At 38.4% G+C, this 13,345-nt stretch overlaps 2 protein-coding genes across 2 annotated transcripts in view; one reads left to right on the top strand and one right to left on the bottom strand.

Moving 5' to 3' along the window:
- The first annotated feature begins 33 nt into the window (after positions 1 to 33).
- On the top strand, positions 34 to 4,448 carry LOC110846364 (general vesicular transport factor p115). The gene is made up of 13 exons (XM_022093085.2): positions 34 to 371; positions 468 to 944; positions 1,023 to 1,224; positions 1,307 to 1,555; positions 1,636 to 1,717; positions 1,946 to 2,100; positions 2,177 to 2,388; positions 2,472 to 2,594; positions 2,672 to 2,782; positions 2,860 to 3,258; positions 3,342 to 3,512; positions 3,601 to 3,816; positions 3,879 to 4,448. The coding sequence occupies exons 1-13, from the start codon at positions 282 to 284 to the stop codon at positions 3,960 to 3,962; spliced, it is 2,571 nt and encodes an 856-aa protein (XP_021948777.1). The 5' UTR covers positions 34 to 281; the 3' UTR covers positions 3,963 to 4,448.
- Positions 4,392 to 13,345, bottom strand: part of LOC118434771 — a 37,315-nt gene continuing 28,361 nt past the window's right edge. The window contains exon 6 of the mRNA XM_035848968.1: positions 4,392 to 6,223. Coding sequence (XP_035704861.1) covers positions 5,580 to 6,223 — 644 coding nt within the window. The 3' untranslated portion in view covers positions 4,392 to 5,579. The remainder of the gene's footprint in view (positions 6,224 to 13,345) is intronic.

The raw sequence follows: 13,345 nt of genomic DNA, 5'->3' as shown, positions 1-13,345 counted from the left end.
GAATTCACCAGATTTCAATTTGCCAGATTGCCAACTTGTCACAACGAAATACCCAGCTTGTGACTTTATTTAATTTAATTTGTGCAAATTTTTGGCTGGTTTAATTTTAATTTTTAGTAAACTAGACATTATTTACATACGCGAGACACGAAGTATGATGGACTGTTAGGAAGATCGAAAAGTAATAAAGAAACGGCGAATGCGTTTTTGAATGATACAAAATATAAGAAGTGAAATTTGAACTACGATTTAATGAAATTGATTACCCAGTAGTGCATCCAATGGAGTTGTTCAAAAGTGGATTTAAAACTGTGTTGGGTGGGGGCGGTGAGCAGAAAAGTACTGGACAAGATGCCACAGGAGCAGAAACGGTATAGCATAAAGAGCTTAACGTGTTTAATAGTTCGTGATACAAAATGACCTTTATCATCATATGATTTGACTAATATGTAATTTAATTAATGCAGGTCGAAAGGTTGGTGGAACGTTTAATTACGTCTACACTACTCGATGACCGTCGAGACGCTTGCCGGGCGCTCAAGTCCCTGTCACGCAAGTATAGAGTTGAAGTTGGGGCGCAAGGAATGGATGCCATTCTCAACTTGCTAGGCTTGGACAGAGTCGACACGGAAATTATGACCTACGCTGTAGAGTGTCTCCTCAATGTCACCTCCCCAGAGTTACTGGATGACGAGGACCCCAACGTGAAAGGAATTGGGGAACAGTTCACCGAAATTATTTCCAAGAAGCCAGAAAACATAGCCAACTTACTTTTACTTCTTGAAGAATACGACTATAAAATTAGAGTTCCTTTAATTAGGCTAATGACAAACTTGCTGACCAATAGACCGAAAGATGTGCAAGAGATTTTACTTGTTAGTCCAATGGGCATTTCCAAGATCATGGATCTTCTCAGTGATTCCAGAGAATTTATTCGCAATGAGGTAGGCACAAGTGACAAGGATTGCTGTGATAATTTAGATTGTGATAATCTAATCATTGATTATTCTTACGTTTTCTAGTCTATTCTTCTACTGATTGCTCTAACCCGGAATAATGCTAGTATCCAAAAAATTATTGCATTTGAAAATGGTTTCGATCGGATTTTGCAAATAATTCAAGAGGAGGGCTACTCGGATGGAGGCCCTGTGGTGGAAGATTGCTTATCATTGTTTCTGAACCTTTTGAAAAATAACACTAGTAATCAAACTTTTTTCCGTGAAGGTAAATCAAACCGTTTGCTGATCAGAAAATCTATCAGATTAAGTTATAAATTGAATATTTTCATATGTTTGCTTTTGTTTAGGGAATTATGTCAAGAAGTTGGTTCCCTTCTTCAAGCTTCCCGATGATCCAGAATTGGGCTGGCCAACACAAAAAGTTTCAAATTTTTATCACATGTTGTTTGTTGTACGAAGGCTCGTTTCACCACTGAATCCTAGCCATGTTACTCAAGCGTGCCAAAAATCTCTGAAGGCTTGTGGAATTTTAGAGTGCCTCTGCAATATCATCTTGGCGAACGGAATACCGTCGGAAACATTAACTGAAGCAATCGGTAACAATTTTACTAACTGAATCGGATAACGTAATTAAAAAATCACTAAATGACACTAATCGCTTATATCTCGTACATAGCGACTGTTGCAGAGGCAATGCGAGGTGGCAGAGATAATCAAGAATATTTTGGAAAAGTAGAAGCACCTTCAGATCCTCCAAGGTAAAACATACAAAAAGTAGTGATATAGTAGTTTACCAATTATGATGTACATTTAAAGATACTCGAGCTTGAGCTCCAGTATTACACAGCAATATTTTTTGCTGGAAATATGTGATCGAGCTCGCAATGAATATTGCTGATAAGATCTGAAAATATCGTAAAAATAATGTAATTAAGGTGTATAACGTTGTTTGTATGAACATATTTCGATGATTTGTATTTTTGCAGGCCCGTTTTAGTCATTCTACTAATGACACTGGTTAACGAACGTCAGCCATTGTCCCTTCGATGCACGGTCCTGTATTGTATTCAATGCTACTTGTTTAAAAATGAAAAAGGTCAAAATGATGTTGTCAAAACCTTGCTCCCAGCGTCTACAGAAGGTATCTTCGTGTACTTATTTGGCTTGCGCGAAATATTGTGAAATGTAAACGTAATTGGCATGTGTATAAATTTCAGCCTCACCTGGAACAGTCACATCAGGTCAGCTTCTCTGTACTGGCCTTTTTAGCAGGGAACTAACCAACAATTGGTTTTCGGCCATATCGTTAAGTCACGCGTTGCTTGACAGTCCAACGCAAAGGGAGAATCTGCTGAAAGTTCAACTTGCAACAAAGGCAAACACTCCAGCGTCTACACTTATGAACCATCTTATTCTAGTTCTACAGCAGGTAGTGGTTATACAATATTCTGTTAGCCAGAAGTCATAAAGTAATATTTTCTTCATGGCGATTGTTGTTGGTTGTTCTTACAGAGTACGAAATGGCAGATGAAAATTGGCCTCTTACAGTTTATTTCATTATGGTTAGAGAATTCACAACCAGCAATCACACATTTTCTCTCTAATCCAAACTCTGTACCATTTTTAATCAACCAGGTAATGGATAAAATATTTCTATGCCAAGTGAAAATCGATAACAATATACATAATTAACCCTGCTTGTATTTTTTCAGATAACATCTCCCGAGTCAGATGAAAAGGAAGCTCTTGTGAAAGGAGTATCTGCATTCGTTATTGGTTTATGCTTGTATTTTAATCCAAACACAGTGGCGGCATATTCTAAGGTAACTTCGGTACTTAAGATTGATTGTATTGAGTTTGGTGATTTTTTTTACAAATCGTGCTTACAATTTACGTGCAGGACAATTTGATCCAACTGATTAATAACAGGATACGAATGGAAACATTAACTGATGGTTTAGGGCAAATTTCAAAATCAGACTTGTACTTACATTCCCTAAAGCACCCACAACTGCTTGCCAAACACTCTTCTGACTTGGTTTTTGATCACTCATTCTGCATGGTCTTCAAGAAGTATGAATCGCTTATCGTGCTCCAGCTTAGTGAGCCCAACAACCCGCACCATTCGCATGAAAACTCTAGATCAGACATTAACAGCATGGGTCACATGGTCAACAATCATCAATCCCCAAACGATGTGATAAGTCGTTATAAAGAAGTCATTAGGACTCAAGACGAGACTATTGAAGGGTGCAAGCAAGAAATTGGGGAGCTAAAAGACAAAAATCAGGAGTTTCAGGTAATCGTGTATTGCAATTTTGTATATGTATTGAGTAGACGGATAAATTATAGAAAAGGATTAATTGAGTTTTATATGTTCAGGGAAAAATTGAAGAAATGCTAACTGAAGTCAACCAGCTGAAAAGTCAATTGGCCTTAGCACAAGCACACAGAGAAACCTTTGAACTGAATCAACAAAATAATAGAGCTAACATTTCAATTGAAGACCATAACGCTGCAATTGCTCAGAAAGATTACCTAATTCAACAGTTGGTGAGTCTCTGGTTGAATAATGGTTGAACACATGTTTTTGTTTTAAATAGGAAGCAAATACTTATGATTTGTATTTGGGGATTTCTAGCAATATAGAGTTCACGAATTGGAACAGTCACTTAGTACGTCCACAAAAAATCCGATACAAGAGGAATTGACTATTAAATTGGAAGAGGAAAATAAAGTGATGGTTGAAGAACTTGATAAGATGAAAAAGGACCAAGACGAACTTTTGGAATTACTTACGGAACAGGACAATAAAATTGCCACTTTAAAAACAACGCTTCGTCAGAATGGGATACCGGTAAGAATTGACTAATGATAATAAATCTAAAGAATGAATGACAATTTATGTGATTTTTGTAGGTTGAAGATGACCAAGATGATATTTTAGACGAGCATGAGACGAACGGACATGGCAGTGGCGATCTAGGAGAAAGCCTGTTATAGTGACGAAATTTTAAATACCCAAATTAATCATGTATGGAGAATCACACCAATGCATAATATCGATTTGCGAATTGCAAGGAGTCTTCCGACTTGTTTTATCGTGATGATTACATTTTAAACTAGCCTTGATTGTATGCAAAAAACAAATATATACATGTGTAAAATAGCAATACTGGTGAACAATAGAAACAAGGATTTATTTTTATAATTCGTATATTACTTTATTTGTTACATTTCTACTATTCATCTCTTCCCGTCCGGATTTATTATAATGATATTTATACTAATAATAAACGCTATGTCAAGTACCATACATGTAAGTATATCGTTACAGTCAGTATAGCATAGTAATAATAGTTTGTAGAGCTAGACGCTACGATAGAGTTTCAGTTTCTTGTCATAATCTAACACGTTAAATTATAATGTTAGTTAATGATTTTGTTCTAAAATGATTGCTTCAACGTTAATAAATGTGTTCTACAAAGAGTCGTCGTCGTCTGCTATTATGTATGCGCTGTTATTGGCCTGGCATTTTGACTTTAAACTTGTCTTCGAATTATTATTTATTCCATGCTAATAAAGCAAGGCCACTAACAATATATTTTATACTCTGACGTGTTCCATCAACGCCAACAATTATTTTTATGCATTTACCATAAATTGTGTTAGATCAGCACTGAGTACTTTTCAACGCTGACAATCTGAAAGACTGCTGCTGACAAGTGTTTCTTCTTCTTCTGAGCAGTCCAAAGTCTTGGTTATTAAACGGGAAGATGCGCTACGGAGAGAAAGTACGTAACGTAGTCCTTTATAGAGTATAAAATAGGGCAATTTCATAATTTCATAGGGTTTTGTAGGAAAGATTCCCCTAAGGTTTTTAGTATATATTCTCGTTTAAGGTTGGAGAAATCATGCGACTAAAAACAGTGGGGAACTAAATAGCTATACGTGTGGTATGGAAGGTACTTGGGTGGGGTAATTATTGGGGGACATTGTTATTAGTTAGCTATCTATACACATCACATAAGTACACAAATCTGTATCCTTGGCTTGAAGAATGCATTCAAGATAAATCTAATGCCCCTTGCAATAAATATTTGCAGGGAATACATTTCATTGATATCGGACCTTGTAAAACTGCATGGAATTCTTCTACACGTAAGATGCATTTGTTTTTTGTTTTTCTCTCTTTAGTAAAAATACCTTTTCTAACAACTTTTGCATTCTATGCAAGAGTAGTGAAAAACTTGTCACACGAATGCTATTTGTACATATAAAAATTGCCCACGATCACTAATTGCATGTTAAATACTGCATGTCCCTCCATGAGTAGATATATTTGTTATGTAGCTGTTTAGCAAATTTTGGTATTAATTAGCATTGCATATCGTATCGCGTGCTGAAGTCCGTTCATGAGTTGTTTGTCATGCATAATAATCCAACTGATCACATATTTTTCCTTTGAAGTAAAACTTCCTTGTCCTGCGTCTAAGTAAAATTTCTTCCACATTCTTGGTTGAGCGCTGCAATAACAATTGAACGCGGATGCTGGCATATTAAAACATGGTGATTGCTTCTACTTTAGCGCAAACTGAGGACGAGGAAAACTAATCATCATCATCGAAGGACAATGCTTGTTCTAACTCTATCATATTCATTTTCATCGATATCGCTATCGCTAATAATTTGTTCAGTGTAGGGAGTTTCTGCGTTTATAGAAGTTTCTGAATTGCCAAGTGGAACGGCAGCATCTTGCATCATGACATTATCCACGGGAAATTTGTTTTTAGGCTTATCAACACGAGTTTTAGTCTTTCTGTCGCCGCTGCTGCTGCTGAGTAGAATGTCGGCAATTAAACTTGAACTTAGGGTCCCACTTTCATCCCGATCTCTATCAAAGTCCAGTGGTGCCAGTGGTATTGGTGCCGGGTTGGTGGTAGTGAAAGTAAAGGATGAAGAGTTGGTCGTTGGACTTTCACTTTCATTTCTCATGGATCTTATTCCCATGTCTCGTTCCAAAGACGAGTCAACTTTTGGAAGAGGCCCTGGTCCGGGGTCAACAGTGATCACACTTCTTGTCAGAGACGAGCCCCCAAAGTTATTATTGTTATTGTTATTGTAATTTCCACTACTCTCATCTTGATCATCTATTAGCAGAGGGGGTGGTGGAACTGGGGTCGAAAAGTTGCTCGTGTTCGTTAGGTTGAGGTTCGGCGATGTGTGCTGAATCACCCGCATCAAATTTTCGTTTTCTTTCCGCACTAAAAGTAACAGAAAGAAAGTAATCTCAGTTTAAGGTTATCTTCTACCTTCTCACAAGTTAAGTGTCCACCTCTATTCGTAAAACTAAGCAAATAAATTTCAAGGATTGCTTTATCATGCCATAGCATGAAAGATATTGGAAAGCTGCAAATGCTTTTAGACTATTGAAGCAAAATAAATAAACATAATTCCTGTGATTAATTGAATGATTAGCATAGTTTAATACAATCCATTAAAAAACAAACCAACCAAGGACCCCGTTAAAATTGGGCCTTATTACTCGCAAATGAAAGGCAGCATTAGAAGCAATTGCACAAAAGTGAAGTCTACCGTTCTCCTCGTACCAGGAGCAGAGTGATAAATTATTCCGGGTCATGCCAGCCTCATTTCTTGTCCCAACGAAATCATACCACTTTTCCCATGAGTACGTATTACGTAGATATTCAGGCAGAGAGACAGACTATTTTGTATTCCCGTCATAAAACACGCTTTATTACAGTCGCAGTGTGTGTGGGGTATTTTCCACAAATGGGAGTAAAATAAATTCCATTTTCGTCCTTCCCCATGCAGCCCAGAAGAAGGAAAGTGCACAGCAGAGTGCAACAAAGGGAGGATGATTCTCAAATTGAGAGAAAGCAACTTTTTCATCAAGGTGGTGGTGGAATGAAATCGCTTAATGTTACTTACGCACGCTGAACAAGCTATTATAACGGATGAGAGGATTTTCTCCTCTTCCCCCTTGTTGCGCCTCTCCCACTTTCTCTCCTTCTTAAAGATGAGCATTAATTAAGCAGAATCACGTTTCTTGCTTGGAGTTGGATACACAAAAAATCATAATGTATATTTACAACGCTAATTGTTCCGTCTGGCCACGGAGAACTTTGGTAATTACGAGTAATTAGAAGCCAGGCTCGAAGATCCCATAGAAGAGGATTGAGCAAACTGGAGGGGAATATTAACGCAGCATTTGATGAAGTAGTTGTTGCGTTAGCGTGTTAAAACGCCAAGTGATCACATTTAGAATATGAGGCGATTGAACTGAAAAGGTGTATCAGTAAGGATCGGTTGGTGGTGGAAACTTGAGCTCTTTTTGCTCCTTTTGATTCTTTTGAGTATATAAAAAAATGATTCACTGTGTTCATGAAATTCTGCAATATTGTTTCTGCGTTGGTGCCTTCCGGAGATTTTGCCCAATATATTGTGCAAATTGTACTGTTTGAAATTCAAATGGATTCAAGGGAATAGAGAGCAGGGCAATACACAAAATGTTTTCGGTCGATACTGTATGGTAATAGGCCTTGGTTAAGCGAATGACTCAACAGCCCATGTTCTTCCATATTACTACACATCATTTTCCAAGTTTGGTTTTGTTCATGGAGAAAATAAATGAGAAAGCAAATGGGGAATAGACTTGAAGGAATTGTTTTTGTCATGTCTTCCTCGTCCTCCGTCCTCGTCCCACCACCCACAACAACAACTATTTCAATAAACGGAGATTTGCTTTGCTCTTTACAAAATGATCCCAATTTCACATGTAAACGATCGCCCATTCCATCAGGGGGAACTGGGAGAATATGTAAAATCCATCCCTACAGAACAAACTACTACACAAATAGCATAGCTTAATACTCGAGTCAAAAATTCTTCCGGGACATAGGAAGCAATCCACTTGGTAATGAAATTCGGTTGACAAAGTCGTCAGCATTCTTCAAAATTAAACATTGTTTATTTTTATAGGCACGGCGTAGAATTAACGAGAGATATGCAAAACGATGTGGGTTTTATGCATATTCGATTTTCATCGAATATGCATAAAACTTCACACGAAAAGATTTTATCACAGAGAAGAGAGCCAATTAATACAATAAGTATTATGCTTTTCTACAATACAACTATTTGATTCATCATACAAAGGAAACTACTACAAGAGACACCCTGCAAAGCATAATTGTGATGATGAAATAAACCGTAATAATGTTGGAAATACTTGGAAACAGCTTGCCCTGTAATACAGGGAAAATATGTAAGTACACATATGTAAATACATGATTTTGACATAATTTTTTTTACATCTACACACCAATGGTATGGCATTGAAGAAACGGATAAAATCGTCACAATATTTTGACATACTTTTGACCTCTACACATCAATGGTGCAGAATAACCGGAGAAAATGAACCCACAATTTTGACATAATTTCCAAGTAAAATTATTTCTAAATTGTATAATTATTTATTGCGTTTATTATACACTTTTGCATCGATTCTCGTCATTTTGCCTTACCTATTGTTCAATACCAGTAGTGTTACTTACTAATTGTGAGTTATTCAATAGGGGAGCAGCTCCTATTCAATTGGCATCAATTGAAAACTTTTTAAAAGACAGACGGACATGAGAAATTCAATGGTTCCCCCATATTACGCAGGTCAGCTATTAATAGTAAAAGGCGTCTGGTTTCGTACTAATCCTAAGTCGGATCAGCACGTTACACTTATTCACGACTCATATACGAGTATGCATATGTAATAAGTGGAATTGCCAGCTACTACATGTGGTGAGAACAATCAACATTTAATTTACTTTCCAACTTAATTATGAAACTTGTTTAATTTTACATTCGTTTCATACTCCTAAAATATATATGCTCTGTTTACTAAAGTTGATAGTTTGTAGAATTGAAACAAAATTATTTCCACACTAAACCTATTATTAGACTTTCACCAACTGGCTTACGTATTTTGCCTGCCACTGGGTTGATCTATCACAGTTCTGTGCTGCACCAGCCAGTTAGTCTCGTCATTTGATGGTTTCAATACTTGCAATCTCTTGCCTGCCGAGAAGAGTGACCCATTCCAACAACCTCAGAGCTCAATTCCAATTACTTTACCTTTCATCACGAGCAAGAAAATCCCACCCAAGTCCGACAATCTGGAAACTTTCCCTACCAACAACAAGCTTTACGATTCATGCACCGGGGACACACATTGTAAATTAGATTCGGATGGAGGTAATAAATCCTTGGCCTTGGTGTTGATGTTAACTTGGCAGTATATGTAGCGCCAAATTTGCATGCCGTCCTACCCAATCCTACGTATTTATCCAAGCAGCAAGCAACGCACAGTTTCATAATACGCACCATGCCCGCAATATTTAATATACTCATCCGTACCGTACAAAGTACGCACAATTTCAGCCCTGCCCCGTGACTAATCTGCATGCATAGTTTGAATATGAGGCCGGAACTACGATGCGTGTAATTGATGGGGAGTAAATTTTGACGGGAGTTGGAGAAAGTGATGAGATTCAAAACTTGATTATGCTCTCACTCATACCCTAATCCAATGAGTGAGCTGGGAATTTCCTTGACTGAACTTTCCTCAGGGAATAGCTGCGTCTTCTCGCAATTCACCTCTGGTGCTGAAGACATGTTTCAACTTTGTAAAGTTTTTATACCGTGGAGAAAGCAGTTTGCTATCCATAAGTTCCAAGAACAACAACAACCAGAAACGCCTGCCTGGCTTTATCTTATTCTGCGTACACGAGTGTAATAAGTCTCACCAAGAAGAAACACGAAGCATAATAATACCGAGGGTTGCATATCTACATATAAATTCCAACTACACGAGCAAGCCAGCTAGGCTAGCCCAAGCAATTTGAATATTTCTGTTCTCACACGCTCGGATCATTAATACGAGCTTTTTTGCAGCATTATGACAAAAAGGGTTTGAGCCATTTTTTACACGCGTACGCTACTTCTGGTCGTTTGAGTACAACAGGTCAAAGGTTAAAAAAGTTCACCCGAGTGAAACATCTTTATACTATTATCCAGTAAGTATAATTTGACAATGCTTTGGAGAAAGAGAGAGAGAGAAAATTTTAAACTATTGTAAGAATAGAATGTGCTGCTGGTTAAGCTGGTGAGTACAGAATTTTATGGGACAACTGCAAAGGGGTGGTGAATAAAGTGACTGAGTTTAACTTGAGCAGCAGCAAGTTTCACCAGAGAAAGTAATTTTCTCTTCTTCGGTTCCGGAAATGATGGTTATATTGAATCTCACTTTTCACGCTTCGTAGTTTTCCCATTTCATTCTATCACTTCCAATTTCAACTCTGGCTTGAACCTCGATTCTCGTCGTCTGTCTTCCCTGCGTATGTGTGGACGTGGGGAAGAAGACGAGTGGCAAAAAATCGGTTGATGCTTGCTAACTACACATCCATCACTCACTACTGATTTTCAACTCCAAGTGCAATTCGAGGCTGCTGAGATGCTGTGGTTGGCTGGTAAATGTAATAGTTCTGTATTCATGAGTCGAGATGTGTATGCAAAATACGTTCATGTTGTCACACTCAGCCAACTAACTCGTTGGAAAAGTTGGAAAACTGAGCAAAGTTATGATAAAGATTGACAGAAAGACTAAGAAATCTTGGTGCGGTTCTTTCGTACATAGTTTGTGCTGCACAATTATTTTTCTTGGCATAAATATTCTTGTGCATAATATTTATGTACGTATATATTCCCCAGATAATTTTAGGCTAACAATGCTCAAGCTATTTAATTTTTTCTCACAAAAACATCAGTTTGTTTCTTCCGTGGCCAACTGAGCGAATCATCATCTCACTATTGTGTCCCGGAATCAAAACTGTTTAATGGCCACTACATTCACACGCAATAAAATCCGAATGACTGACGAAAGTGCAATTAACGTGTTGAGTACTAATAGACAACAACCAGTTATACTCTGAAAATCCCATAAATTGCCAATAAACGTGATAACGTTCCAATAAAAGTTATGGTGAATCGACTACAAAGCCCTTCACCAGTGATTAAGGGTGCACAGACAATCTTTTTATCAGCAGAATATATGTGGTATTGGTAGCAGCTAGGCGTGAATGGGCACCATTCTATAATGCATGTACCCGTTGTGATGTATGACGATCAATACAATTTAAGGAATAAAAATGAAAACTTCAGAATGAAACGTCAGAATTTTAGTGGAGAACAATATATCTTCAAATTCTTACAAGTACATGCATACAGTTAGTTAGAGAAAGTTTATTTTCTAGTGAAATATATATTGTGGCTGCTGGCTCATTTCTCAGAAAAGTAATTATTTTGGGGGTTAGTGGAAATGAATCATCTCTTGTTGTGGCCGAGGTCTTGTCTGCACTAACTCCACGCATCACAAAACCACAAAAGTATCGTGAAAACTAATTATAAAGAAATACTAGTCGAGTTTATTGTAGGTATAGGTTGTTGAAGTATTGTTGTTACACCAAACCAAACCATCATGCAAGACTTTCACTCATCAGGAGTTTAGCATTATTAGAGAAAGTTAAGTTTGCTAATAATTAACAGACTAAAAGAAGGAGGTGAGTCAGTGCATAGTACATGAATACGTGGTCGTGGTGAAACAAACAAGTTTTGCTCCACCATATCCCAAAAACATTTCCATCACTAAATAAGTACTCGACAACGATTAGGTACCTTCTCCTTCTTCTTGGTCATCAGTGTAATTTTGCACCACCGTAACAAGTTGGACCGTGTCCACACTACCAGGCGGAGTGACGCGACTGGATAAGCCCAAGGATATGACCACACAGGCCACGGCCACGATCAGGAGGAAAGTGAAGCCTACAACGACATATTTCCGTTGTCGCTTCTGCTTAACGTGATCCTCAAACTCTTCTCGAAACTGGTGTTGATGACCACTGCCTGTGGTACTTTGGGCAATACTGCTGCTTCGACTTCCTCTACCATGAGTTATCGGAGTTAAACAATTGGACGAGCCTGGCGAAACTTGTCCCCTGTAAAAGTGTGGAGTCATCTCGGAGAAAGTGCTAGGTTGGGCTGGGATCATTACAGTTGGATTCGTGGGCCAATATCCGTATCCATATGGAGTGTTGCTTGGTGGGGTAATGACGACAGGACTGATTTGGCCACTGGTGCTTTTGCTGGAGCAGCTTTTCACCGAATTTTCCCTTGATGGGATACTGAGTGTGGCACTGATCTGCCTGTTTATGTCAATGTCACCCTGACTTCGTCGGACTCTGGAATCAAATTTGGGAGAAGAAGTAGGTAAGTGTTCCCGGCTGGCAGAAGAGTAAGGACGGTTCCCAGCCGAACGGAGGATGTACGACGCAGCACCGGATGGTCTTCTGGCATATGGGTCCATGCAGACGCCAGTAGTGGTGGGAATCCCACCAGTGCCATTGGTGCTACCATCAGTTGGATGGGCCTTGGTGGGAGATAAGCTCGACGAAGTGGAACTGGAACCTTTTAAATTATTGTAGAAGAAGAGATTTAGACTTTGCTTCTTGTTATTTGTATTAGTCCACTCCACTCGGGACGGCAAGTTGTTATTGTGGAGGAAGCCAGTTGTTCCTGCTGCATGGTTCGGCTTGGATGGCGGAGAAAGTAAGTGAGTGAGTGAAATAGATGGAGCGTTAGTACAGAGGAAGAAGAAATAAGAGCAGCGTGTAGAGTATTTCAGCTATTGAGACAAGATCCTTGGGACTTTGGAGTAAGAAGAAAAGCAGCACAAACGAAAGTAGACACGGCAGAAGGAGAGCAGATTCAAGGGATTTATTTTACACAGCCTTTGTTGTATTTGTTAAAGAAGATAAGTATAAATGGCAGTTAGTTTTGTCACAAAGTTGAATTTAGAAGATACTTTCAACTTGCATATAATTGCATGTGGGGCGTGTCTCCTTGTTTATCTGATTGCTATCTTTGAGGATATTTTATCATGAAAATTCCCTGACTAGGTTTATGGGGATTTAAAAAGTATTTTAAAAGTTAATAGTTTGAAGACATTAATTGACATCGGTAACCAATGGGTTAAATTTAGTTGAGTGCTAGCACAAGTCAAACTGGTTGACTGACTGAAAATTATTCTGAAATAACCTTTTGAAAAAGACTGACTTCTCACTAGTCGTGACTTTTTGGATGAACTTCGACTGGGTCCAGGCGAGTGAAAGCTGCCCTTCCTACTCCACACGGCGTCACATATCATATCTGCAAGTGAAGGCTGCTCCAAAGGATGTCCTGCTTTAAGAGATTTCTTGGAAGAAAGTTGTTTTCCGACCGCTTGACTATTTTTCCTCAGCCCGGCGCCAGTT

The sequence above is a fragment of the Folsomia candida genome, unplaced genomic scaffold, assembly GCF_002217175.1.
Source record: "Folsomia candida strain VU population unplaced genomic scaffold, ASM221717v1 Fcan01_Sc003, whole genome shotgun sequence".
NCBI lineage: Eukaryota > Metazoa > Arthropoda > Collembola > Entomobryomorpha > Isotomidae > Folsomia > Folsomia candida.
This window is presented reverse-complemented; position numbering and strand designations above follow the sequence as displayed.

Bases quoted from the DNA above. Each gene is read 5' to 3' on its own strand.
- LOC110846364 (XM_022093085.2), top strand. From the start codon at position 282: ATGGAGTTGTTCAAAAGTGGATTTAAAACTGTGTTGGGTGGGGGCGGT. The intron at 372-467 runs GTATAGCATAAA...TAATTAATGCAG, and splicing joins ATGCCACAGGAGCAGAAACG to GTCGAAAGGTTGGTGGAACG. The intron at 1,556-1,635 runs GTAACAATTTTA...TCTCGTACATAG, and splicing joins AACATTAACTGAAGCAATCG to CGACTGTTGCAGAGGCAATG.